Source organism: Bubalus bubalis, chromosome 15 (genome assembly GCF_019923935.1).
Source record: "Bubalus bubalis isolate 160015118507 breed Murrah chromosome 15, NDDB_SH_1, whole genome shotgun sequence".
In the NCBI taxonomy this organism is placed as follows: Eukaryota; Metazoa; Chordata; class Mammalia; order Artiodactyla; family Bovidae; genus Bubalus; species Bubalus bubalis.
The window spans coordinates 53,977,920-54,005,042 of record NC_059171.1 but is presented as its reverse complement, the minus strand read 5'-3'; the positions used below and the strand labels follow the sequence as shown (position 1 = coordinate 54,005,042).

The 27,123-nt window shown below is 41.8% G+C and overlaps 1 protein-coding gene across 1 annotated transcript in view; it reads left to right on the top strand.

The window, feature by feature from the left end:
- The window catches only part of YTHDF3 (YTH N6-methyladenosine RNA binding protein 3), a 66,870-nt gene extending 40,413 nt beyond the window's left edge, over positions 1-26,457 (top strand). Inside the window, exon 7 of the mRNA XM_044928740.2 lies at positions 25,966-26,457. Coding sequence (XP_044784675.1) covers positions 25,966-25,995 — 30 coding nt within the window. The 3' untranslated portion in view covers positions 25,996-26,457. The remainder of the gene's footprint in view (positions 1-25,965) is intronic.
- Positions 26,458-27,123: the final 666 nt, after the last annotated feature.

The window sequence follows — 27,123 nt, the reverse complement described above, 5'->3', positions numbered from 1 at the left end:
CAGTAGAAAATAAGAGTGAAGAATCCTGGTATGATTATGAGTATAAACTTGGCACTGTGGATGCCCCCTGGGAACCAGTGCTTTGGGGACACTTGATGGACTGTGTGGTGTTCATGGTAAATAGCTGTCCTTAGATCTGTCAGCTCCTGTTGGATAACTCCACCATTCATGGGTACACAACCCCCCACCTTTCTAGAGAGACACACCAGTCTTTGTCCTTCTTGATCTGCCAACATAAAGTCCAACAGGCTTCTCAGTTAACATCTTCATTACAAGGAACCTATTGTTCAGAGATTTTAATTACCCCTGAACTTTTTTCCTTTAACTTTGTATCCTCACCTTATCTGCTGTTTTATTGCCTATAGAAATAAGAACGTGAGTGATTTGACGTTCAAATTAGTTTTTTTTTAAATATTTATTTATTTGGCTGTGCCGGGTCTTAGTTGCCACACTCAGATCTTTAGTTGCGACATGTGGTATCTAGTTCCCTGACGAGGGATCGAACCTGGTGCCCCTGCATGGGAGCATGGAGTCTTAGCCACTGGACCACCAGGGAAGTCCCTCAAATTAGTTTTGACTTGTGTTCGTATTTGTCAGGGATTTGTTTTGGGGGATATCTGCTGGGGGATGTTTGCTTTCATCCTTGGTCTTCCTTGCCTCTCCTAACCCCACTCAGCACGTTCTCAGTTCCTTTTTCCTCTGCTCTCCTTTCCACACCACCATTTAGCTTACAAAGCTCCAAGCAAAGGTGGTGGGAACAAAAGCACGGGCTGTGCCGAGTGAGCGGGGTTCCTCTTCTCCATTTTCCCCAACTCCACTTCTCTCCTGTCCAAGTCGCGCTCTCCTGTTTCCATTGTTAACCAGCCCGGATTCCCCTCCAGCCTCAGCTCACACACCTTCTCTCTGCCCTGTCCCCATCCTCCAGCCACCCTGACTTTCTTTCATTCCACATACTTTAGATTCACTCCCACTTTCAGGGTCTTCTGTCATCGGCTTGGATCAGATATTTGCTTTTTTCTAGGGACTCTGCTAGGATAACTTCCTCAGAGAAGATGTCCTGAGGGGGATTCAAGAGGGAGGGGACATAGGTACAGCTAATGCAGATTCATGTTGAAGTTTGGCAAGAAACCATCACAATATTATAAAATAATTATCCTCGAATTAAATACATATATATATATATAAAGTGAAAGTGAAAGTTGCTCAGTTGTGTCCAACTCTTTGTGACTTCATGGACTGTATTGCAACCCCATGGACTATATACAGTCCATGGAATTCTCCAGGCCAGAATACTGGAGTGGGTAGCCTCTCCCTTCTCCAGGGGATCTTCCCAACCCAGGGATCAAACCCAGAATATATGTATAAGGGAGAGAGAGACTGGATGTCCCTAGTCTCCATAGTTGAAACAGTTACCCTACCACTCCATTCTCTTACCCTCTATTTTCTTCATAGAACTTCTCCAGAAGTTCTTGTGTTTGTTCTTGTCTTTGTAAACTGTGAGATTAGGAGGGAAGGGACTTCTCTGGAATGTAAAGTGCTCTGAAGCTCCCAGTTGAATGAGTCATCGGCACCTCCCAGCCCCTCCAGGGTTGGGATGAATGGAGCCTTTGCTATTGATGTTTTGATGGTGGCCTTTGCTGATTGAGATCCAGACATCAGTCTATAAACTGGTGGTGAGTGGAGCAGGAAAAAGTTGCTGCTGCTCATTATTGTTTGAAAAAAAGCCATGTGACTTTCATTTTCTCACCAAGGGGCAGGTTCACCACCTGCCAATATCTCCATTTCAGTGCAAGTATTCTATTTGGCTGCTCTTTAGAAATCTGCCAGCTTCCCTCCCACTTTTCCTCCCTCCTTTCCTCCTGATCTCAATGAGGCAGCAGTAAGCGGTGGCATGAAGCAAGATCATAATTCCCTGCCTAGAATTGAACCTGGGTAACCTGAGGGAGGGACTGGGGGCAGGAGGAGGAGGGGATGACAGAGGATGAGATGGCTGGATGTCATCACCGACTCAATGGACGTGAGTTTGAGTGAACTCCGGGAGTTGGTGATGGACAGGGAGGCCTGGTGTGCTGCAATTCATGGGGTCACAAAGAGTCGGACATGACTGAGCGACTGAACTGAACTGAACTGAACCTGAGTGAAAACCAGGAATCCTAGCCACCAGATCAGCAGGGCTAGAGGCTAGAATCTCTTTTTCCCTGGATCTTTGCCCCCATTGAAAGATCTTGGGGGCAGAAACTATAAATGCAGGTTCAAAGTTTATTATTAGAGATGTAGCACAACAAGTGAGAGAGCACAGAGAGAAATGGTTTGTTTAGTTAAGACAGAAGCAAGGAAGAGGTGAACACCCACAGAGAAAAGGTGTGACTGTCCCCCTAGAGAGGAGGAGCTCAATAAAGAGGCAATTAAGTCATTTATATAGGGCAGTTCTTCCGGGTCTTTGTTTACCTTTAACCAATTTTCTGGTTTCTTTTTCCACACCTGATCTATCCTGGGACCCTCCCCTGGGTACCCACACACCCCTCAGCCAAGATGGATCTTGAAGTGAAGGCTTCTGGGAGGAGCAAGACTCATTATGGCTGGTATTATCCCCTGACTTTTGACCCCTAGGAGCCTTTCTGAGCATGTGTAGTGTCTCACATCCCCAAAGGGGGGGGGGGGGGGAAATGGAGATCCTTTAATCCTTTACTCAAACAGGGTTTTGCCCTTCTTTGTTCTTGCCATGACTATTACCTTAAGGATTTTACAAGAGACAAACAGTGGCAATTTTCCGTTTCTGTTGTTACTTCCATTTCAGAGGGCAAACAGGAGGCTGCTTGTAAATGCCTTAACTGGAGCCCACCTATCTCTCCTCTCAAGAAATGCCAGCAGTGTTAAGTATCTAATCTGAAGGCCACTTCTTCATGGCCCATGAAACACAAACAGGAGGCCAGTTTTAAACGTCTAACCTGGAGCCCATCTATCTCCTACCTCACTCCACTTTCTCCCTCTTTCCACCTCCTTCCTTCCTTTCTTCCTTCCTACCTTCCTCTTTTTTCCTGCAAATTGCCTTTGATTGTCATTTAAACTGAACCATCTCTGGGTCAGATAAAGGGGCGGGCGGATAGAGGGTGATGGGCCTGCAATGGTTTCGAGTACTGGAAAAGACCTGTGAGGTCACTGAATCCCATCTTTCAATTTCTAGTGGAAGAAACAGGCTGCGAAGCTACGACTTTCCCAGGGCCCCCGTGAGTGACAGAATGAGCACTTCAAAGCCCAGATTTTCTAGCTCCCACTTCAAAGCCAAAGGCTTCTAAATCTGTGCCCAAGCTTTCTCCTTAGTTGTTGACGGACCAAACAATTCAGTGTCTTCTTGTTGGTAAAGTGAGAAACATCCCCGCTCAGACTTGTTCGGAGCGTCAGGTGAGGATGCGCGCCGAGGGGCATCCTGCCGGCAGCCTCCGGGCGTGTCAGCCCCGGCTCCGCCCTCGTCCTCTGTCCTGCGGTCCTGGCGCCTCAAGTGGAAGAACCTGTTCTCCTAATTGGCCTGGTGTTTGTTCCTTTCTCTGCATTCCAACCTTACGTCTTCCACATCCTTTTCAAAGCCATGGGCTTTTCAGCTCTCACAGGACCAGTGTGGCCTAGACAAGTGAATCATTAAGAGTTGTCTTTTTTAAAATGTGCCTAATTTTTAGAGATCGAGGTTTACTGAAGCGTATATAGCACTTTTCACTTCAGAAATGTAGCACGATACTGGATGCTTGGGGCTGGTGCACTGGGACGACCCAGAGGGAGGGTATGGGGGAGGGAGGAGGGAGGAGGGTTCAGGATGGGGAACACATGTATACCTGTGGCGGATTCATTTCGATATTTGGCAAAACTAACACAATATTGTAAAGTTTAAAAATAAAATAAAATTTAAAAAAAGTAAAAAAAATAAAATGTGCCTAATTTTAGAGATCGAGGTTTACTGAAGCGTATATAGCACTTTTCACTTCAGAAATGTAGCCATTTCTTTTGTTGTTGTTGTTTAGTAGCTAAGTCCTGTCTGACTCCATGGAGTATAGCCCACCAGGCTCTCCTTTCTATGGGGATTTTCCAGGCAAGAATACTGGAGTGGGTTGCCATTTCCTACTCCAGGGGATCTTCCTGACCTATGGATTCAACCTGTGTCTCCTACATTGACAGCTGGGTTCCTAACCGCTGAGCCACCAGGGAAGCCCAGTCACTTCTTTAAGTTACCCTAATGCCTCTACTGTATAGAAAACTGCCCCACCATCAGATCATCCTTATTCATGATACAGGAGTGGGCTTCCCAGTGGCGCTAGTGGAAAAGGAATCCACCTGCCAGTGCAGGAGACATAAGACAGGAGCGATGCTTCCAGTTTTAGATGAAGTAATAAGGATTTTATCAACTGACTTCTATACTACCCAGCTTCGTGTGATTTGTAATTGAATAAAACAAAAAAATTAAATTACATAAAATGACAGCAGAGGGAGCTATTGAGGTTTGATTACATTTTCCATTGCCCTGGCTGAGGGTTTTCTTTATCATATTTCGACTTAGACTTTCTCAGTTTTCTCAGTTGTCAACAGGCAGGGCAAGTTTTATTATATTAGAAGAGAATATATACACTGTGGAGGATTACAGAAAATGAGTTTTTCTTTTTTCTTAAAATCTGGTCCCCTTTCCATCCCTTTATCATTCCCCCAAACACCTATTAAGGTAGTTGGCATAAGAAAAGTCATAATTTTACGGCAGTGATTTTAGAAATGAAGCTCCTCCATTAGGCTAAATCTGGGTCAACAGGATTAGCTGTTCTACAAGTCACTGTCCCAACTTGTGTTTCTGTCTGGCTTTGTGGAGACTGATTTGGGGGTCTCAAGTCTTACGGTGATTGCCTGTATTAATGTGAGCACTATCTCTCCACCCTGCTTCAATTATATACGGTGGAAAATGATACCTGAAAGTGTTGAAATTCACAGCATTTTGTGAAAAACCCTCATGATGAGGAGGGAAGGTTGCCCTGGATGATATGTGCTGTGTGCATGTGTGGGTGGTGGCTGCCTGTGTGGGTGGGCGACAGTTTGGGGAGGGAGGTGGAAAAAGTTTGTTTCACGCCTTTCTTTAGGTCACACCCACGTGTGTGATCTATTTCTGGTCTCCATGGATGTGGTCCCTGCTGGCCCTGTGCCCCCTAACTGGACCCTCAGCTTCAGAGTTCTCCCCACTCCAAGCCTAATCTCTTCACTTCAGCCATTGTCTTCATTTTTTCAACACCACTCTGAATTCCTCTCCTAGGAAGTTCTCTTTGTGTACATAAGTGCACAAAAAAAAGGTGTGAGGGGGTGGGCGTACTCCTTGCAGTATTGTTTGTAATAGCAAATTAAAGAATGGAGACAAGCCTGTTGGTCTAAAAAGTAAATGGTGGAATTCCTTACAATGAAACATTAGGTAGCTGTAGATGCTGATGCAAGAAGGTGGTGATATATTTTCTTAAATTAAAAAAAAAAACACAAAAACTTCATGGCATATATGATCTGTACCAGGAGTTTTAAAATTTACACAACTGGAATAAGAGATCCACATATAATTTTAATACATAATTTAAGCATTTTAAAAAGGGTTTTATAGCTAAAGATTTTGGAAGTATACATAAGGCATTCATAACAATGACTACTTCTAAAGTATGATGTTAACCTTGCTGGCTGAGGGGGAGGAAAGAGGAGAGGTTTTGCTTTTTGTCTTACATCTTTCTTTGTTTTTCTAAAATGCAATTTTGTTGTGTCTTTATTTTATTATTATTATTGGAGTAGAATTGCTTTTAAAATGTGTTAGTTTCAGATGTACAGCAAAGTGAATCAGCTATACTTATATCCACTCTTCTTAAGAGTCCTTTCCCAAGGTCATTACAGAGTACTGAGTAGAGTTCCCTGTGCTATACGTGCATGTGGGCTCAGTCATTTCAATTGTGTTTGACATTTTGCGACCGCCATGGACTATAGCCCGCCAGGCTCCTCTTGTCCATGGGATTTCCCAGGCAAGAATACTGGAGTGGGCTGCCATGCCCTTGCCCTTCTCCAGGGGATATTCCCAACCCAGGGATCGAACCTGGGTGTCCCGCATTGCAGTCAGATTCTTTACCACTGAGCCACCAGAGAATATAGTAATGTGTGTACGTCAATCATAATCTCCCAATTTATCCCCCACTTTCCCCTCGGTAATCATGTTTGTTTTCTCCATTTATGACTCTATTCCTGTTTTGTAAATAAGTTCACTTGTGTCATATTTTAGATTCCACATATAAGTGATATCATATGATATTTGTCTTTCTTTGACTTACTTCACTCAGTATGACAGTCTCTAGGTCCATCCATGTTGCTGCAAATGGCATTATTTTGTTCTTTTTTTTTTTTTTAATGGCTGAGTGTTATCTTTGCTTTGAACTGCCTACTGAGAGCTTCTAGTTATAATTGACAAAATAATTTAAATAAATGAATCTATTGATCTTCCAAGAGTGAATCACAGCCTCAGTGTCTCCTGAAGCCTTTCAGGCACCGCCGGGTCTGAGTTGGATGGTGTTTCTTTGTGGTCACTGAACTGAAATCCTCCTCTCTGCTTGAGGCAGCTTTTGTACTAAGCAGAAAGGGCTTTGATCTTAGGACTGGGTAAAATCAAGACCTGGACTTTACCTGCCATGTGATATTGGGCAAGATATGTAGCCCCCTTTAGCCTGAGTTTCTTCACCATGAAAGTGGGGACCCTGATGCCATTTTGCAAGACTGTTGTGAGGGGCAGAGTGAATTTCTGCCAAGACTCATCCAATGACAGGCAGATATCTGTGGTCAATAAGAGGTCACAGGTATTTTTTTAAAGAATGGAAACTATTTTGTCCATTCTCATAGCCTTGATGCTTTGTGGAATAAATGTAGTAATGGTTTTTATACAGGATCTTCTGCTGGCATGGCGTCATTCTTTAGACTTCTGTATCGAATTTTACCTGTGCTATGTCTCATTCACTTCAAGCTGTGCTGCCAGCTAGCTATGTGGATGAAGAGTCTTGAGTGTGGCTTAATACCAAAGCTTGCTGCCATAAGTCCAGTGGTTCTTTAGTGGCCTTCCTCCAAGGCGAATCCAGTGGTGAAATCCAGGCACTGTATTAGGAAGAACACAGTTATAAGAAATTCAGACTGAAAATTTGGCTTCTTGGTGGTTTCTACTGCCGATGGTGTGGGTTTTGTCTGGCCAGCATGGAGCAGAGAAGAGCAATTTAAGCTGATGTTGCAGCACTGGCATGCTTCAGAGATTGTGGGTAGTCCCACAACTTTAACAATGTCACCCCCTCTTATGCATGACCTCTCTTTAAAGCCACTTCCCCTTACTGCTTTTTATGATACTTTATTTTGAAATGGTAGGTTGCATTTGTCCTATGGCAGCACCTTCTCAATGAAAATTTTTGAATGAATGAATGAATCCATGAGTTTTGCCCGTCTGATGACTTCCCCAAACATCTCCTTTATGTCATTTTGTTTAATGAGGTATAATCAAATACTGTCTCCTGCTTCTTGGGTAGCATTTGGAATGCAAGAACCACGGATCAACTCAATTTTTCCATAAAGATGTAAATGCTACTGGCAGAGTTCACTTACTTAAGAGATGTTTCTGGAAACTGGTCCTGCATGAATGTGATGAGGGATGCATGCAGGTGAGTGAAATATGTGTCAGAAATAGATCTGATAAAAATTCAGTGCGGCTGTCTCCTTTAGTTCCTTTCAGCAAGGAGCTGGAAGTGTGCTTGGTTTGAGCTTTGTTTCTTTTGACACTTTGTTTTTTATCAGCAACAAGAGATGTGTTGTTTTAACTTCTGTTTTTAATCTGTTTTAAACTTACCCTCCCATCCCCCACACCAAGAACAAATTAAGGTCTCTTTTTTCTTAATAGCTAAGATTGTTATTCCAGGAAATGAGTCGGTGAAAATGTCTCTGCATAAAATAGCAGGAGCAAAATCTATTCTTAATGAAATGCATTGTTCTAGCAAGATCCAGCAGCTTGACAAAGAGGTCAGATTTTCCCAGAGCACCGTGGCCGAAACTTTTTCTAATCAAGTCAAGATGCCAGGTCACATACCTGGAAGGAGATACTTACTAAAGCTCCTCTTCAGTGAGCCTATTTGGGGAGAAAAAAAATGACCACAGTTCCTTCATCATGCCCCTCATTAGGAGTTGGTGGTGGTCCTTTAGTCACTAAGTCGTGTCTGACTCTTGGGACCTGCCAGGCTCCTCTCTCCATGGAATTCTCCAGGCAAGAATACTGGAGTGGGTTGCCATTCCCTTCTCCAGGGGATCTTCCTGACCCAGGGATCAAACCTGCATCTCCTGCATTGGCTTAATCAGCAGAAGGCAATGCAAGTGACACTTGCCCATGTGGATCCACGCATTAAGGTCTGGAAGCTTCCAGTTTCACATTTCTTTAAGCCCTGGTTGCCATATAAAAAATCTGGCCACCCTGCTGGAGAGACCACATAACACTACATGGAGAGAAAGTCCAATCCATCCAAATATCCATGGGAAACCTCTAAGTAATTTCAGTCTTGTTCCCCTCCTGATTGTGTGCATGCTCAGTCACTCAGTTATGTCTGACTCTTTTGCAACCCCATGGGCTATGTAGCCCCCCAGGCTTCTCTGTCCATGGGATTTCCCAGGCAAGAATACTGGAGTGGGTTGCCCTACTCTAGGGGATCTTCCTGACCCAAGTATTGAACCCATATCTCTTGGGCCTCAGGCACTGGCAGGCGGATTCTTTACCACTGTGCCACCTGGGAAGCCCTCCACTCCTGATTACTGTTGACTTAAAAAATATTCACAACCTAAAACTTGAGAGTTATGTTTTATATAGAAGTTTTGTAACAAAGGTCAGGTAGTCTAAACATCAAAAGATTATCGTTAATTAAAGAAAACCAGATATCCCAAGTCATGGAATTTTTAATGTTTTTCTATGTATGGGAATGAACAGTATGAAAAGGCAAAATAATAGGATACTGAAAGAGGAACTCCCCAGGTCAGCAGGTGCCCAATATGCTACTGGAGATCAATGGAGAAATAACTCCAGAAAGAATGAAGGGATGGAGCCAAAGCAAAAACAATACCCAGCTGTGGATGTGACTGGTGATAGAAGCAAGGTCCGATGCTGTAAAGAGCAATATTGCATAGAAACCTGAAATGTCAGGTCCATGAATCAAGGCAAATTGGAAGTGGTTAAACAAGAGATGGCAAGAGTGAATGTCGACATTGTAGGAATCAGCAAACTGGAATGGACTGGAATGGGTGAATTTAACTCAGATGACCGTTACATCTACTACTGCAGGCAGGAATCCCTCAGAAGAAATGAAGTAGCCATCATGGTCAACAAAAGAGTCCGAAATGCAGTACTTGGATGCAATCTCAAAAACGACAGAAAGATCTCTGTTTGTTTCCAAGGCAAACCATTCAATATCACAGTAATCCAAGTCTATGCCCCAACCAGTAACGCTGAAGAAGCTGAAGTTGAACGGTTCTATAAAGACCTACAAGACCTTTTAGAACTAACACCCCCAAAAGATATCCTTTTCACTATAGGGGACTGGAATGCAAAAGTAGGAAGTCAAGAAGCACCTGGAGTAACAGGAAAATTTGGCCTTGGAATATGGAATGAAGCAGGGCAAAGACTAATAGAGCTTTGCCAAGAAAATGCACTGGTCATAGCAAACACCCTCTTACAACAACACAAAAGAAGACTCTACACATGGACATCACCAGATGGTCAACACTGAAATCAGATTGATTATATTCTTTGCAGCCAAAGATGGAGAAGCTCTATACAGTCAGCAAAAACAAGACCAGGAGCTGACTCTGGCTCAGACCATGAACTCCTTATTGCCAAATTCAGACTTAAATTGAAGAAACTAGGGAAAACCACTAGACCATTCAGGTACGACCTAAATCAAATCCTTATGATTATACAGTGGAAGTGAGAAATAGATTTAAGGGCCTAGATCTGATAGATAGAGTGCCTGATGAGCTATGGAATGAGGTTCATGACATTGTACAGGAGACAGGGATCAAGACCATCCCCATGGAAACGAAATGCAAAAAAGCAAAATGGCTGTCTGGGGAGGCCTTACAAATAGCTGTGAAAAAAGAGAAGCAAAAAGAAAAGGAGAAAAGGATCTGAATGCAGAGTTCCAAAGAATAGCAAGAGAGATAAGAAAGCCTTCCTCAGCGATCAATGCAAGGAAATAGAGGAAAACAACAGAATGGGAAAGACTAGAGATCTCTTCAAGAAAATTAGAGATACCAAGGGAATGTTTCATGCAAAGATGGGCTTGATAAAGGACAGAAATGATATGGACCTAACAGAAGCAGAAGATATCAAGAAGAGGTGGCAAGAATACACAGAAGAACTGTACAAAAAAGATCTTCATGACCCAGATAACCACGATGGTGGGATCACTGACCTAGAGCCAGACATCCTGGAATGTGAAGTCAAGTGGGCCTTAGAAAGCATCACTACGAACAAAGCTAGTGGAGGTGATGGAATTCCAGCTGAGCTATTCCAAATCCTGAAAGATGATGCTGTGAAAGTGCTGCACTCAATATGCCAGCAAATTTGGAAAACTCAGCAGTGGCCACAGGACTGGAAAAGGTCAGTTTTCATTCCAATCCCAAAGAAAGGCAATGCTAAAGAATGCTCAAACTACCGCACAATTGCACTCATCTCACATGCTAGTAAAGTAATGCTCAAAATTCTCCAAGTCAGGCTTCAGCAATACGTGAACCGTGAACTTCCTGATGTTCAAGCTGGTTTTAGAAAGGGCAGAGGAACGAGAGATCAAATAGCCAACATCTGCTGGATCATGGAAAAAGCAAGAGAGTTGCAGAAAAATATCTATTTCTGTTTGATTGACTATGCCAAAGCCTTTGACTGTGTGGATCACAAGAAACTGTGGAAAATTCTGAAAAAGATGGGAATACTAGACCACCTGACCTGCCTCTTGAGAAATCTGTATGCAGGTCAGGAAGCAACAGTTAGAACTGGACATGGAACAACAGACTGGTTCCAAATACGAAAAGGAGTACATCGAGGATGTTTTGTCACCCTGTGTATTTAACTTATATGCAGAGTACATCATGAGAAACGCTGGGCTGGAAGGAACACAAGCTGGAATCAAGATTGCCGGGAGAAATATCAATCACCTCAGATATGCAGATGACACCACCCTTATGGCAGAAAGTGAAGAGGAACTAAAAAGCCTCTTGATGAAAGTGAAAGTGGAGAGTGAAAAAGTTGGCTAGAAGCTCAACATTCAGAAAACGAAGATCATGGCATCTGGTCCCATCACTTCATGGGAAATAGATGGGGAAACAGTGGAAACGTGTCAGACTTTATTTTTCTGGGCTCCAAAATCACTGTAGATGGTGACTGCAGCCATGAAATTAAAAGACACTTACTCCTTGGAAGGAAGGTTATGACCAACCTAGATAGCATATTGAAAAGCAGAGACATTACTTTGCCAACAAAGGCCCATCTAGTCAAGGCTATGGTTTTTCCAGTGCTCATGTATGGATGTGAGAGTTGGACTGTAAAGAAGGCTGAGTGCCGAAGAATTGATGCTTTTGAACTGTGGTGCTGGAGAAGACTCTTGAGCGTCCCTTGGACTGCAAGGAGATCCACCCAGTCCATTCTGAAGGAGATCAGCCCTGGGATTTCTTTGGAAGGAATGATGCTAAAGCTGAAACTCCAGTACTTTGGCCACCTCATGCAAAGAGTTGACTCATTGGAAAAGACTCTGATGCTGGGAGGGATTGGGGTCAGGAGGAGAAGGGGACAACAGAGGATGAGATGGCTGGATGGCATTACTGACTCGATGGACATGAGTCTGAGTGAACTCTGGGAGTTGGTGATGGACAAGGAGGCCTGGTGTGCTGCGATTCATGGGGTCACAAAGAGTCGGACACGACTGAGCGACCGAACTGAACTGATGTATGGGAAAATGTAAGAGTCAGGGCTCACTGAAATCATTCCTTTCATAGGCGTTTCAGCTGTTCTGGGCCAGTATCCTGTGGTTTTTTTCCACACCCTGAGCGCCCTTGGGGCTCACCTTAGGGAGTGACTGCAGTCTGATGGCTGGTATTCTCCTTCCTAAGTGCCTTCAAGGCTCACCAGCTCACCATCCGTGGTGGCAGCAACTGCTGACAACCGTGACATTCTTGTTTATGGATATGGCAGGAAATATTTCATTTCTCATTCAATCTATCACAAAAATTTATGACTTAGGATTTGACTTTGGGGTGGGTACAATCTGGAAGGGACTCAAGGGGATTATTGTTCTGTGGCCTGTGGGATCTTCCCAGACCAGGGACTGAACCAGTGTCCCTTGCATTGCAAGGCTGATTCTTAACCCCTGGACCACTAGAGAAGCCCCTGTTGTTCACTTTTGATTGGCAGTTTCACAGACTTGAAAAAATTAGCATAGACATTTATTACAGTCTGAAATTTCCATTTAAGCTTTATGCCAGTTGTCAGTTGATTCCCCGTCAACTCCTAATTCATCTTTCAATATCTACTATGTCATAATGGACAGGCTAGCATTAAACATTTTTCCTTTATAGTGAGCATGATATTAAGCTTTCTCATAGAGGGTACTGGAAGGACGCCACCGAAGGAAGGGGCATTTGTGCTGGTTCTGGTGCCTGCACCGTCTGTCAGTGGTGTGTATGTGAGCACTTCAGTGGTACCCCAGAACCATGGTCCTTTGATGATTTGCAACCCTGGCCTGAGCTGATGATCAAGACACTGCCCTGTGGGCTCTGTGCCCCCACTGGCACCCCACTCCCTCCCCCATCCGTCTTGCCTGCTCCCTCCATCCCAACTTCATCTCCTGCTCTAGCAATATAAACATTAGGCCCTCCAGACATGCAAGTGTCCCCATCCCTCAGCACCTTGTGGGCCAGCTCATCAGCCACAGCTTGCTTGTGTCACAGAGATCACTTCTTCTTTGCCCTGCTACTGTGGACTGGCAAATTTATCTACCAAGTAGTGGTCTGAAATGATCGCTTCTCTACTGAGATCTGAACCCCAGCCCTGGGGAGGGGATCTCCTCTTATGCTTGGTTTTCCTTGAGGACATACTCTTATAAAGTTTTCTTACATGTTAAAATTACCCTTAAGTTGCAGTATAGTAATTCTTAATGTTAAACGCACCCTGTTTAAGTCACTGTGTAGATTCGGTCTCCTGATTGGACCCAGACCGACCTAGGTCTCCTGAGAAGCTCTGGCTGCTCTTGAGTGCCTTGTGGCCCATGTCCCCAGGGATTCAGAGAAGCAGTGTGAATGGAGAGAGAAACACCAGAGGCAGGATCAGGGGACCTCAGGTTTCTGGTTCTATGACCAATTGACTCTAAAAGCTCAGGCAAGGGACTTCCCTGGTGGTCCAGAAGTTAGGACTTTGAGCCTCCCAATGGAGGGTGAGGGTTCAATCCCTGATTGAGTAACGAAGATCCCACATGCCTCGTGGCAAAAATAAAAAAAGAAAGAAAAAAGCTCAGGCAGGCAGCTCACCTTTTCAGCATCTGTACACAGAGTATCAATTTTGTCCTGCTGTTGCACTAAATGCGAGGGCTTCTACTATGAATAAGACACCACCTTCCATTTGCCTTCATGGAACTCAGTGTCTAGTGGTGATGAGGGAAGACAAATATGGGGCAAAGTATTATTAATATTGAATATTTTTATAATTGATACATACACAAAGAGAACCAGAGGAGGAAAAGGAAGTCCGGAACTGTTCTGGAATAAAAAGAAGGGCTTTGCAGAGGAGGTGATACTTTTGAGTCCTGAAGAATGAATAAGCTGGGGAAGGGCATTTCAATCAGACAGGGTGGAGTGTACAAAAATGTAGAGGTGAGATAAGGAAATAATACTAATAATTTACAGAGAATTTACTATGGAGCACTGACCAGGATAAGAATTTTACATGGGACGTAAGCCTCATTGATCAATTCTAATGAAGTAATCCTCTTATTAAGCCTATAGAAAGAAAGTGAAGTCATTCAGTCATGTCTGACTCTTTGCAGCCCCATGGACTGTAGCCCACCAGGCTCCTCCATCCATGGAATTTTCCAGGCAAGAGTACTGGAGTGCGTTGCCATTTCCTTCTCCAGGGGATCTTCCCAACCCGGGATCAAACGTAGGTCTCCTGCAGTGCAGGCAGACGCTTTACCATCTGAGCCACCAGGGAAGCCCTGTTAAACCTATGCAGTTGGCTAAAAAACTCCTGCTGCTACTGCTATTGATGCTAAGTCGCTTCAGTCGTGTCTGACTCTGTGTGACCCCATAGACGGCAGCCCACCAGGTTCCCCCGTCCCTGGGATTCTCCAGGCAAGAACACTGGAGTGGGTTGCCATTTCCTTCTCCAATGCATGAAAGTGAAAAGTGAAAGTGAAGTCGTTCAGTCGTGTCCAACTCTTCACGACCTCATGGACTGCAGCCCACCAGACTCCTCCATCCATGGGATTTTCCAGGCAAGAGTACTGGAGTGCGGTGCCATTGCCTTCTCCAAAAAACTCCTAATATTGTTAAATATCAATAAGAATGTGTTTAAGTGGAAAGAGACTTACAGACTTAACTTTTGTTTGCCAAGGGGAAGGGATAGTTAGGGAGTGTGATGGAGATGTACAAACTGCTATATTCAAAATGAGAGTCAACAAGGACCTACTGTGTAGCACAGAGAACTACTCCACATTATGTGACAGCCTGGATGGGAGGGGAGTTTGAGGGAGAATGGGTATTATACGAATATGTGTGGCTGGGGCCCTTTGCTGTCCACCTGGAACTATCGCAACATTATTAATTGGTTATACCCCAACACAAAATAAAGACTTAAAAAAAAAATGTGTTTAAGGACCTGTTTTTAAAATGAGGAAACAGAGGTACCGAAACATGCGATCTGTCCATTGTACTTAGCTGCTCTGCTGTATGAGAAGCATGGAGGATGGCCGAGGCGCACAGGGTAGGGTCAAAAAGGCAAGCAGGGCTCCATCACAAGAATCTGCTTGCTGTCACCTCTTGAGCCCAGCTTCCTCAGCTGCAGAGTGAAAGAGCTGGCCTAGAGACCTCTAGCTCATGGAATCTGAGTGCTCCAATCCACCATATTCTCTAGGGTAAGATTCTGTAAACTTAATTGCCCATTAGCATTTAATGGAGAAGGCAATGGCACCCTACTCCAGTACTCTTGCCTGGAAAATCCCATGGATGGAGGAGCCTGGTGGGCTAGTCCATGGGGTCACTAAGAGTCGGACACGACTGAGCGACTTTACTTTCACTTTTCACTTTCATGCATTGGAGAAGGAAATGGCAACCCACTCCAGTGTTCTTGCCTGGAGAATCCCAGGGATGGGAGAGCCTGGTGGGCTGCCGTCTATGGGGTCACACAGAGTTGGACATGACTGAAGTGACTTAGCAGCAGCAGCATTTAATATTCTTCTTCCTATGAGATTTTCTGAGCTTAGGAGGAGAAAATGTGTATCTTGTCCTAAGAAAAGATAATGGGGAGTTGGGTCATGACTAACTCCCTTAGGTCACTTGCCCACGACTCCTAGAAGTCTAAGCGGCTGGTGGGGACAGGGTGGCATGCCATACACTGACTGGGGAGGTGGACCGAGTGTCCTCTCACTAGGTGAGCTTCTAAAGAAGATGAGCTGGTGGGGGTGAGCCCTTGGGTCTTCTGATCCACCCCACAGCTGTCGAGTTAGCAACCACAATAGCCTAGTATGCGTAATACGGAGTCAGTGACTCCATGCCAGATGACTGTGGATCTGGTGACTTCTCCACGTTTGGCTGTCTTCAGGACCACATTGACTTAACCAGAGATACAGGCAGTGGAGCAGAAAAAGCACAGTTTGAAACTGGCCATGGCTGTGAAGCCCTGCTGTGACACCCACTAGCTCTTTGTCCTTGATAATATTCATTGTATCTCTCCAAGCATCAGTTTCCTCACCTTAAAATGGTGAAATGAAGACCTGTTTCATAAACTCTTAATTGTGCTTAAATGAGATATGATACAAAGTGTGATTCTATTAGAATGGAGGCTCAAAGAAAGAAGCTGGGGTGAGCATTAGTCGAGTCCTCTACTCTTGCCAAACAGAGAAAAGATGAGGGAGGCCACTTTAATGAATGATTAGATGAGGGTTGAATATAAAAGTTTAATGGACATAGATTATCTAAATGATACTGACTTGAATTCAAGTTAATTTTAGTTTGCGAACTCAGTGTCTGTGTTAAAACCTCTTTCCCTCGTATTTGTATTCCTCATCCATTGTTCTCTAAATGCTTAATACTGTCATCATTCTTAATTCCTTGGTGACACTTTATGCTAACCCATAGCCTCAAAGTATGTCCATTGTAATTACTTTCCCAAGACATTTGGTGACAAGTTTGATCTCATTATAAATTGTTGAGTGGTTGCTGGAACCAATTTTATTGACCTTGATCTTTTGAGAAATTGATATCCTTCTCTGTTTTCTGCTTGACTTGATGGTGTTCTAACAATTACTGAGATTTATTAAGGCATTTCAGAAATTGTTTCTTCTGTGTCGAAAACACAGTCTCTTGTCTTTTATAACTCAGAAGTTGTGGAGGAAGACTTTGTTGTTGTTTTGCAAAAGCAAGCTTTTCTTGGAGGTGGGTGTTTTGCTTTTAGAAGAAGCTCCTCATCAGTAGATTATCTGAGATTTCACACAGACAACAAAAAGCATAGAAAACCACCCTGTAGGCATATCAGTTTAAAAGATTTCCGTGAAGTCAGGTAAGAATCTGAGCCATGTAGGTGATGTTCAGCATTGGCAATGGGTTGTTCTTGTTTTTAAAAAGGCATGAAGTGGGAAGAGAAGGATAAAGAAAAGAAAAATTACAAAAACTAAAAATTCCTTCTCATTTTGGACTGAAATTGTTGAAATATCTAATATCGTGGAAGGCTGTCAAGGTTGAGTCTTAAGTCACTAGTAAGTGAAGGAGTTGATGTAATGCAAGTCTGAAAAGGGGGTTCATCGATCCCTCTTTCCTCCCCCAACCCCTTCCATCTTCTCCTCACTTCTTCCTTCCCTTTCTCAGTTCTTATTTTTTTAATTAAATTTTTCTTTATATGCATGCATACACATATATGTATCAGTTCAGTTCAGTTAATTTGCTCAGTTGTGTCCGACTCTGCGACCCCATGGACTGCAGCATGCCAGGCCTCCCTGTCCATCACCAGCTCCCAGAGTTTACTCAAATTCACGTCCATTGAGTTGGTGATGCCATCCAACCATCTCATCTTCTGTCGTCCCTTCTCCTCCTGCCCTCAATCTTTCTCAGCAGCAGAAGCTTTTCAAATGAGTCAGCTCTTTGCATCAGGTGGCCAAAGTATTGGAGTTTCAGCTTTAACATCAGTCCTTCCAATGAACATTCAGGACTGATTTCCTTTAGGATGGACTGGTTGGATCTCCTTGCAGTCCAATACATGTAATTTAATATAAATGCTTAAATGGCATCATACAATAATCTTGGAGGAGAAGCTATAATATCTTTTTTCTCCTTTTTTGCTTTTTCTTTCTTCTCTCCTTTGCTCTTCCCCAAATCAGGCAGACCCTCCCTAACCCTTCTGAATGTGTTTACTCCATGTGCTATAATTATAATTATAAACAAACTACATATAGATACACTCCTATACACACAGGTATAGAAATAGAAGGCCCTTTTTAGTTCTTATTAAAAATGGCATTATTATTTCTGGCCTAGTGGCTTGTGGGATCTTAGTTCCCTGACCAGAGATCAAACCTGGGCACCCTGAAGTAGAAGCTCGGAGTCTTAACTAATGGACAACCAGGGAATTCCCTTAAAATGGCATTATATTATTCCTACTATTATGTGTTTTCTTTTTGTCACTTAAAACTTCAAGGAACTCTCTTAAGTATACAGTATCATTCTAACTCGTTGTTTTAAGTGATGCAAATTATTTCATGATGTAAAATTATCTTAATATATTCAACTATTCCCCAAATTGATAGTACTGCATATCAACAGTCCTGTGAAAAAAGCAGAGTTGTAGATATTTTTAGGTGCCTTTATTTTTATATGATAGATTACCAATAGAATGGCCCCATCAAAGGAGGTAATTCTATTACATTTCATTAGATGTTGCTAGATGCTTTTCCAGAGAGCCTGTAAAGCTGACACTTCACCCAGTAGTTTGAGTCTCTTTCCCCTGAGTTCTTGTCAGTAGCAGGCATTTATTGCACTTGAATTTTTGCCGGATGTGATACCTCATTGCTGCTTTTTAAATGTTTTGTTTTTTTTTTTTTGCATTGAGTACTAATGAATCTGAAATCTTTTCATGTGTGTGCTGGTCACTCAGATTTGCTTTTCTGCGAGTTGCCTGTTTTCATATCCTTTCCCATGCTTTCACACGTTGTTTTGGAGGAACTTTTTACACATTTCAAATGATAACTCTTTGTCGATCTTTCAACTTGTGACTTCTTTTCCCCCAAAGCGCTGTTTATCTGTATTATCTATTGATTTTGTTTGTGACACTTTCACCCTAATGAAAAAAAACTGCTTTGTCAAATCTGTCTTTTTCTTTCTTCCTCATTCCTTTCCTAGTTTTTTGTTTCTTTCAGTTTTCAGTTTTTCTCACTTGGTTAATAAATTTTCTTCCATACTTAGAGTATATATACAGTCTCTTACATTTTCTTCTAACATTTTATTTACTTACACAGATAATTTTTGTATACCCCTGGGGATGGTTTTATACACAGTGTACATAAGGGCCCATCCACTCTCACTTTCTCCTTATGGAGCACTATATTATCAGGCTTTTAAAATGAATCAGTTCATTACTCATGAAATTAATGTATCCCTTTGTGACATATACACTGGGATCTATTTATGAATTGTCTGTTTTATTCCATTGATTTATTATTTTAAGTCTATTTTCATGTCAATACCATAATGATTTTATTATAGTGGCTTATTACAGTACATCTCCCATTGCTATTAGATTTTTAAATAGTTTTATTGGCTATTCTGGATATTTGTTCTTCCATAGGAAATTCAAGATAATCCTAATGAAATAAAAATTCTTTTGAGATACTGATTAGAATTACATTGATATTCACATTATTACTTTTGGGAGAACTGACATTTTTATTACTGTCTTCTTATGCAGTATGTTATATCTTTGCATTTGTTCCAGTTTTGTTTTCTGTCTTTTAGTAATATTTACTATTTGTACTGTTCATTTCTGTGCTGCTCTTGTACTGTTACTGCTTTACAGTTTTTGTCACTTCTGTGAATGGAATATTTTTCCATTTATAAGTGCTATTTTTTTTTTTTTTTTGGCCATGCTGTGCAGCATGTGGGATCCTTATTCCCTGACCAGGGATTGAACCCATGCCTCCTGCAATGGCCATGCAGAGTCTTAACCACTGGACTGCTAGGGAAGTCCCTGAACGTGCTATTATTTCTGCAGAGAAAAGCTACTGATTAGAAGTATTTATTTTGAATCCAGCAGATACATTCTTTCAGTGAGTTTATAGATCATATTTACCATTCCTTTAACAACTCTATGTTGAATACTTTCCTAAGCTCTAGGATAAAGCAGTTGAACACAAGAACTCTGCCCTAGAGGGCTTACATTCTAATGCGTATTACAGTAACTAAAGCAGGGCATATGGTCTCAGTCATTGAAACGAAGGAGCACTATGATAGGCTGAAGGAGCAGACTCAGAGTGTTTATTCTCAGCATGACTTGGTGGTGTCTTGCAGGATATGGCAAAGTGACCATCAACTGAGATCAGAGCCTTGATCACAGTCTTTTTCTGAATTCTCTCTGCCATGTTTGGAGATTTCCACTATTTTCCCCCTTCCAAGTACCTCTTTCCCCACTACATCTTACCTTTTATGCATCATGTGCTTTCAGAGTGCCACTGCTCTGAGACAAATCTTTTAACTTAGGAAGTTGGGATGCACCAAAAATCCTTATGTTGCCATTTCAAACTTGAGAAGAAAGGTAAGAAGAAGCAGTACTGTTATTTGTCTAAGCTTTTCTAGAAACCAATTAGCTAATTACTATGTCATCTTCAGTTCCTTCATCCATGTATTTGCAGACTTTTCATGGATTTTCATCACAAAACAGTGTTGAGTGCTTTGCTGAGATGTAAATAGATTGTTATTACTAGATACTTTCATGTATTCATTCAATAATGTCAGAAGACATGATGTGGTCTGATGTAGCTTAGGCTCTTATAAATATGTACTGATAACAAGGCTACATATCCTTCTTTCCCAGATAGACAAAATTAATTTCCTTGTTGTATCTTCAATAACTTTTGAGATATCAAGAAACAAGCCATTTTAGTGATTAACAATTGACTCTATCTCTTCTGGAGTTGACTCACATCATTTTCTATAGCTCTGAAATAATTCCTTTGATGACTATAATAAATCAAAGATATCTTTCCCAATAATTTGCTGCCTCATAATCCTGATAAGATTGTTAATCTTTATTATTGCCTGTCTAGACTCTTGCATCTAGAGGTTGATTATGACAAATCTGAATTGTACATTAATCCCTCTCTAGTTTGTTCTCAAGCTTATTATCTGAAATTTATAAACCAGCTTCTGTTTATACACCCCTGGAACAAGAATATGACACTGGATTGTTTCAGAGCCTCCATGTACATAGTAATTGTTGATCAATAAAACATTCTTTAAGTGATTTAGCTATTTAACTTTTGGCAGGGCCAAATAGACTATAGGATGAAATACATGGCAGACAGAAGTCTGCTGAAGCCTGATAACCATGCTTACTGTGAGTGAGAGACACTCAGAGATTAGAATCACGTTCATGTACTCTGATCCCTTCCTGCTCCATACTGCAAAGAACTATGTGCTCTCTTCAGTGTTGTTTAATCACTAAGTTTTGTCCAACTCTTTTGCGACCCCATGGACTGTAGCCCACCAGGCTCCTCTGTCCATGGGATTCTCTAGGCAAACATACCTGAGTGGGTTGCCATTTCCATTTCCTTCTCCTGGGCATCTTCCTGATCCAGGGATCCAACTCATGTCTTCTGCACTGGCAGGAGGATTCTTCATCACTAAGCCACCAGGGAAGCCCTTACTCTGCATTATATTAAAGTCATTTTAAAAAATTATTATTATTATTTCCCTTACTACTGTTGGGTTTTCTCTGGTAGATATTGTAGTTCTTGAAAATAAAACTTATGTTTTTATTTATCCATTTCTGGCCAGTCTTTATCACCCAGTCCAGTGAGCCACACAGTATACATATGACAGTAAATGAATGGGATTGACATGTAGGTTTGGAATTTAAAGCCATGACCCTTGGATGGGGTCATGCAGTTGCTAGCTGAGCTCCGTCAATAATATAAAACCTCTCATTCTGTTTTCTTGTTACCAAAACATTTTAACACAGAAATAACAACCTTGGGCTAAGGTAATAGAAGTAAAGTCTGATGCTGTAAAGAACAATATTATATAGGAACCTGCAATGTTAGGTCCATGAATGAGGAAAAATTGGAAATGGCCAAACAGGAGATGGCAAGAGTGAACATCAACATTTTAGGAATCTGTGAACTAAAATGGATGGGAATGGGTGAATTTAACTCAGATGATCATTATATCTACTACTGTGGGCAGGAATCCCTTAGAAGAAATGGAGTAGCCATTGTGGTCAACAAAAGAGTCCAAAATGCAGTACTTGGATGCAATCTCAAAAACGACAGAATGATCTCTGTTCGTTTCCAAGGCAAACTATTCAATATCACAGTTATCCAAGTCTATGCCCCAACCAATAATACTGAAGAAGCTGAAATTGAATGGTTCTGTGACGACCTACACCAAAAAAAGAAATCCTTTTCATCATAGAGGGCTGGAATGCTAAAGTAGGAAGTTAAGAGATACCTGGAGTAATAGGAAAATTTGGCCTTGGAGTACAAAATGAAGCAGGGAAAAGGCTAACAGAGTTTTGCCAAGGGAACACACTGGTCATAGTAAACACCCTCTTCCAATAACACAAGATACAACTCTACACAGGGACATCACCAGATGGTTGATACCAAAATCAGATTTATTATATTTTTTGCAACAGAAAATGGAGAAGCTCTGTACAGTCAGCAAAAACAAGACCAAGAGTTGACTGTGGCTCAGATCATGAACTCCTCACTGCCAAATTCAGACTTAAATTGAAGAAAGTAGGGAAAACCACTAGACCATTCACTAATCAAATCCCTTTTGATTATCCAGTGGAAGTAAAAAATAGATTCAAAAGATTACATCTGATAGATAGAGTGCCTGAAGAACTATGGACAGAAGTTCATAACATTGTACAGGAGGTAGTGATCAAAACCATCCCCAAGAAAAAGAAAAGCAAAAAGGCAAAACGGCTGTCTGAGGAGGACTTACAAATCACTGAGAAAAGAACAGAAGCAAAAGGCAAAGAAGTAAAGGAAAGATACACCCACCTGAATGCAGAGTTCCAAAGAATAGCAAGGAGAGATAAGAGAGCCTTCCTCAGTGATCGGTGCAAAGAAATAGAGGAATACAATAGAATGGGAAAGACTAGAGATCTCTTCAAGAAAATTAGAGATACCAATGGAACACTTCATGCAAAGATGGGCACAGTAAAGGACAGAAATGGTATGGACCTAACAGAAGCAGAAGATATTAAGAAGAGGTGGCAAGAATACACAGAACTATACAAAAAATATCATGACCCAGACAACTATGATGGTGGGATCACTCACCTGGAGTCAGACATCCTGAAGTCTGAAGTCAAGTGGGCCTTAGGAAGCATCACACGAATAAAGCTAGTGGAGGTAATAGAATTCCAGTTGAGCTATTTCAAATCCTAAAAGATGATGCTGTGAAAGTGCTGCACTCAATATGCCAGCAAATTTGGAACACTCAGCAGTGGCCACAGGGCTGGAAAAGGTCCATTTTCATTCCAATCCCAAAGAAAGGCAATGCCAAAGAACGTTCAAACTACTACACTGTTGCACTCGTCTCACATTCTAGCAAGTAATGCTCACAATTCTCCAAGCTAGGCTTCAACAGCATGTGAACTGAGAACTTCCAGATGTTCAAGCTGGATTTAGAAAAGGTAGCGGAATCAGATTAAATTGCATCATCCATTGGATCATAGAAAAAGCAAGAGAATTTCAGAAAAGCATCTACCTCTGCTTCATTGATGACACTAAAGCCTTTGTGTGCATCACAACAAACTGTGGAAAATTATTCAAGAGATGGGAATACCAGAGCACCTTACCTGCCTGCTGAGAAATCTGTATGCAGGTCAAGAAGCGGCAGTTAGAACAGAACATGGAACAATGGACTGGTTCCAAATTGGGAAAAGAGTACATCAAGGCTGTATATTTAGCTTATATGCAGAATATGTCATGTGAAATGGGGACTGGGTGAAGCCCAAGTTGGAATCAAGATTGCAGGAAGAAATATGAATAACCTCAGATATGCAAATGACACAACTCTTATGGCAAAAACAAAAAGGAACTAAAGAGCCTCTTGATGAAAGAAGAGAGAGAAAAAGGTGGCTTAAAACTCAACATTCAAAAAACAAAGATCAAGGCATCTAGACCCATCACTTCATGGCAAATAGATAGGGAAACAATGCAAACCATGACAGACTTTATTTTCTTGGGCTCCAAAATCACTGCAGATGGTGACTGAAGCCATGAAATTAAAAGAGGCTTGCTCCTTGGAAGAAAAGCTATGACCAACCTAGATAGAATATTAAAAAGCAAAGACATTTAATTTACCAACAGTAGTCCAGCTAGTCAAAGTTATGGTTTTTCAGTAGTCATCCATGGATGTGAGAGTTGGACTATAAAGAAAGCTGAGTGTCAAAGAATTGATGCTTTTGAACTAGTCTTGGACTGCAAGGAGATCAAACCAGTCCATCCTAAAGGAAATCAGTCCTGAATATTCAGTCCTGATGCTGAAACTGAAGCTCCAATACTTTGGCCACCTGATGCGAAGAACTGATTCATTGGAAAAGACCCTGATGCTGGAAAAGATTGAAGGCAGGAGGAGAAGGGGATGACAGAGGATAAGATGGCTGCATGGCATAACCAACTCTATGGACATGAGTTTGAGCAAGCTCCAAGAGTTGGTGATGGACAGGGAGGTCTGGCGTGCTGCAGTTCTCGGGGTCTCAAAGAGTCAGACATGGCTGAGTGACAGAACTGAACTGAACTGAAGGCCTCTGAGTCAATTCCTTTGGGAAACCAATATGGTGAGTGAATGTTAGTTCTTGGAGGGCTCAGGGGAGGGGGAAAAGAATCTGCCTACAATGCAGGAAACCTGGGTTCGATCTTGGGTGGGAAGATCCCCTGGAGAAGGGATTGGATACCCACTGCAGAATTCTTGCCTGGAGAGGAGCCTGGCGGGCCACAGTCTATGGGGTTGCAAAGAGTTGCTACCATTAATTATATGCTTATAACCTATCAGACACATTATATACATCCATAGTTAATCAACAAATTTGAAAAATAAGTGCAATTATCCTGATTCTGCAGGTGAGAAAATGAAGTACAGAGCATGTAGAGCAGTTAGGTTGTTTACTGAAAGTCACTTAGCTAATAAATTACACTACCTTATTGTGGCTTGAATCTATAGCCAAAGAACTCAAAAACTCATGAACTGTTAAAAACTTTATATTATGGTCACAAAATAACGTGAAGTGGCCTTTACAGAGTTTATTCCCCATTATTTTGGGGTTGTTTCCTGGTCAGGGACCTTGTTCTATACAGTAATTAAAAATCTACTAGAGACTGAGTTTGAGTGAAGAATTTCTTTGGGCGTATCACTAATATAAGGGCTTCCCAGGTGGCACTAGTGGTAAAGAATCTGCTTGCCAGTGCAGGAGAAGCAAGAGATGTGGGTTAGATCCCTGGGTTGGGAAGATCTCCTGGAGGAGGAAATGGAAACCCACTCTAGTACTTTTTTCTGGAAATTCCAATGGACAGAGGAGCCTGGCAGGCTACAGTCCATGGGGTCACAAAGAGTCAGACATGACTGAGCACACACACACACACATCACTAACATAGATGCATGTTTTTTACAGGTAATTCTCTACTTGCACTTACTTTATAGCAAGATACTTAAATTTGCAGCTGCATATAGATATTGATAAAGTTCAAATTGTTCTATACAGATAATTTTAAAATTACAGTACTGAACCATGTTTGGCCACCAGAGGGCAGCAATGCAAGATTCTGAACCCCTTTCAAATAAATCTCTTCCTGAGACTATATTCTTAAATTTTATACTTCAGCATGTGTACTACTGAAATATACTTTTACAATATCTCAGGAGAAACATATATTTCATTTCAGCATAGGGAAAATGAACTTAAACTCTGAATTATCAGAAGCCTGGATTAACGAGACTTTAATATATAGACATGTTTACAATAATTAACAGAATAAATTCTGTTTTAAAGAATCTATCACATTCATTTTAGCATATAAATGTACAATTTCAAGTATGAATGTGTCTTTCTTGAAGCAGAATAGACAAAACTATTTGATTGCTCTTGTTGGCAGGAGCTTCAAGTTAGACTGTGGACTTTACAATAGCAACACGACATTTTAATAACACAGTGTATGATTTAGGCTGTTCTTTCCCAGGTAGTCTGGATTAGTGTTTATTTTGTTATATGTTTCAACACCAAATTCAAATAAGATGATGGTAGAAGTAGTAATAATTAGGATAATAGCAAATGGATTCTTAATAGTTGACCAAGCATTTTCCTATAATTGATCTCATTTTGTGATTGATAGCTGGTAGACTGATTTACATATCAGTTTGACTATTATAGAAAGATATTACAATATTTGTTTAGGAAATACTTCCCTAACTCTTTTTTTCTTTTCTAGGTGACTGCTTGGCCCTCCTGGCAAACATAAACAGATCAGTTTGAAGAATATGCAGACAAATATGCTTCATTTTACGGAAGATCACCCATAGCAACTTTTAGGTTTCCCAGGTGTTTCAGTGGTAAAGAATCCACCTGCCAGTGCAAGAGACACAAGAGACATGGGTTCGATCCCTGGGTCCAGAAGATCGCCTGCAGGAGGAAATGGCAACCCACTCCAGTACTTTTGCCTGGAGAATCCCATGGACAGAAGAGCCTGGTGGGTTACAGTCCATGGGGTTGCAGAGTCAGACAGGACTGAGCGACTGAGCAGGCACACACACACACACACACCTCTGTCTCAAACTCTTGGATGATTGATACCCAAGGAGGTCCCTCTGGTAAGAGTTACTCTGTCCCTCCTTTGTAACGATTAGTGAGATTTTGTGAAATGACAGATAGCATTCTTGGATTATATTCAATTTAAAATTACAATTAAAGAAATTAAAAATCACTTAACTCCACATCTGGTGTCAAACCTGGGGCTTAACAGATTTCCCACACGTCTGAGAATTCATTAGCGTTCCTTCTCCTTTGTTCTTTCATGTGTCTTGACTTCATGCTTAGTGTACTGATCCTTCCTCAGCCATGCAAGAAGCTCTAAAAGTATCTGTCTACAATACTTATTTTTTAATTCTGAACAATTCCTCTCCCAAGGTTAGTGCTAATTATACTGTCAGGATGCGGTGGTGGAGTTAGCTTAGTTAAAAAGAAAGAAATGCAAGAAAAAAAAAAAAAGGCTATTGATAACTTGAGGCAACGTTCTGAGTGTGAGAACACAGCAGAAACACTTGGTGGATGGGGAATTAAATTTCCACATGACTGTATGGATGTGCATAGATGATTCAGTGAGTCAAAGATAATGAGCCTTTATTTGCTTGGCTCCATATCCAAGGCTCTTCAACTGATTTCTATTTCAGAAGCATCCTCCTGTCTGTCCTAAGAGGATAGATGAGGCAGCTCTTCTGCTCCTCACTGCTTGTTTGGGGGTCCTATACACTGTGTCCTGGCCCTACTTATCAGCTCCACTGTTTGTAAAAGTGAGCTGCTAACCAAGGATGTCTCTCTTGTCCCCGCTACCCTCACTGGGTTGTCTTGAGCACTTTTCTTAGGCTCTCTG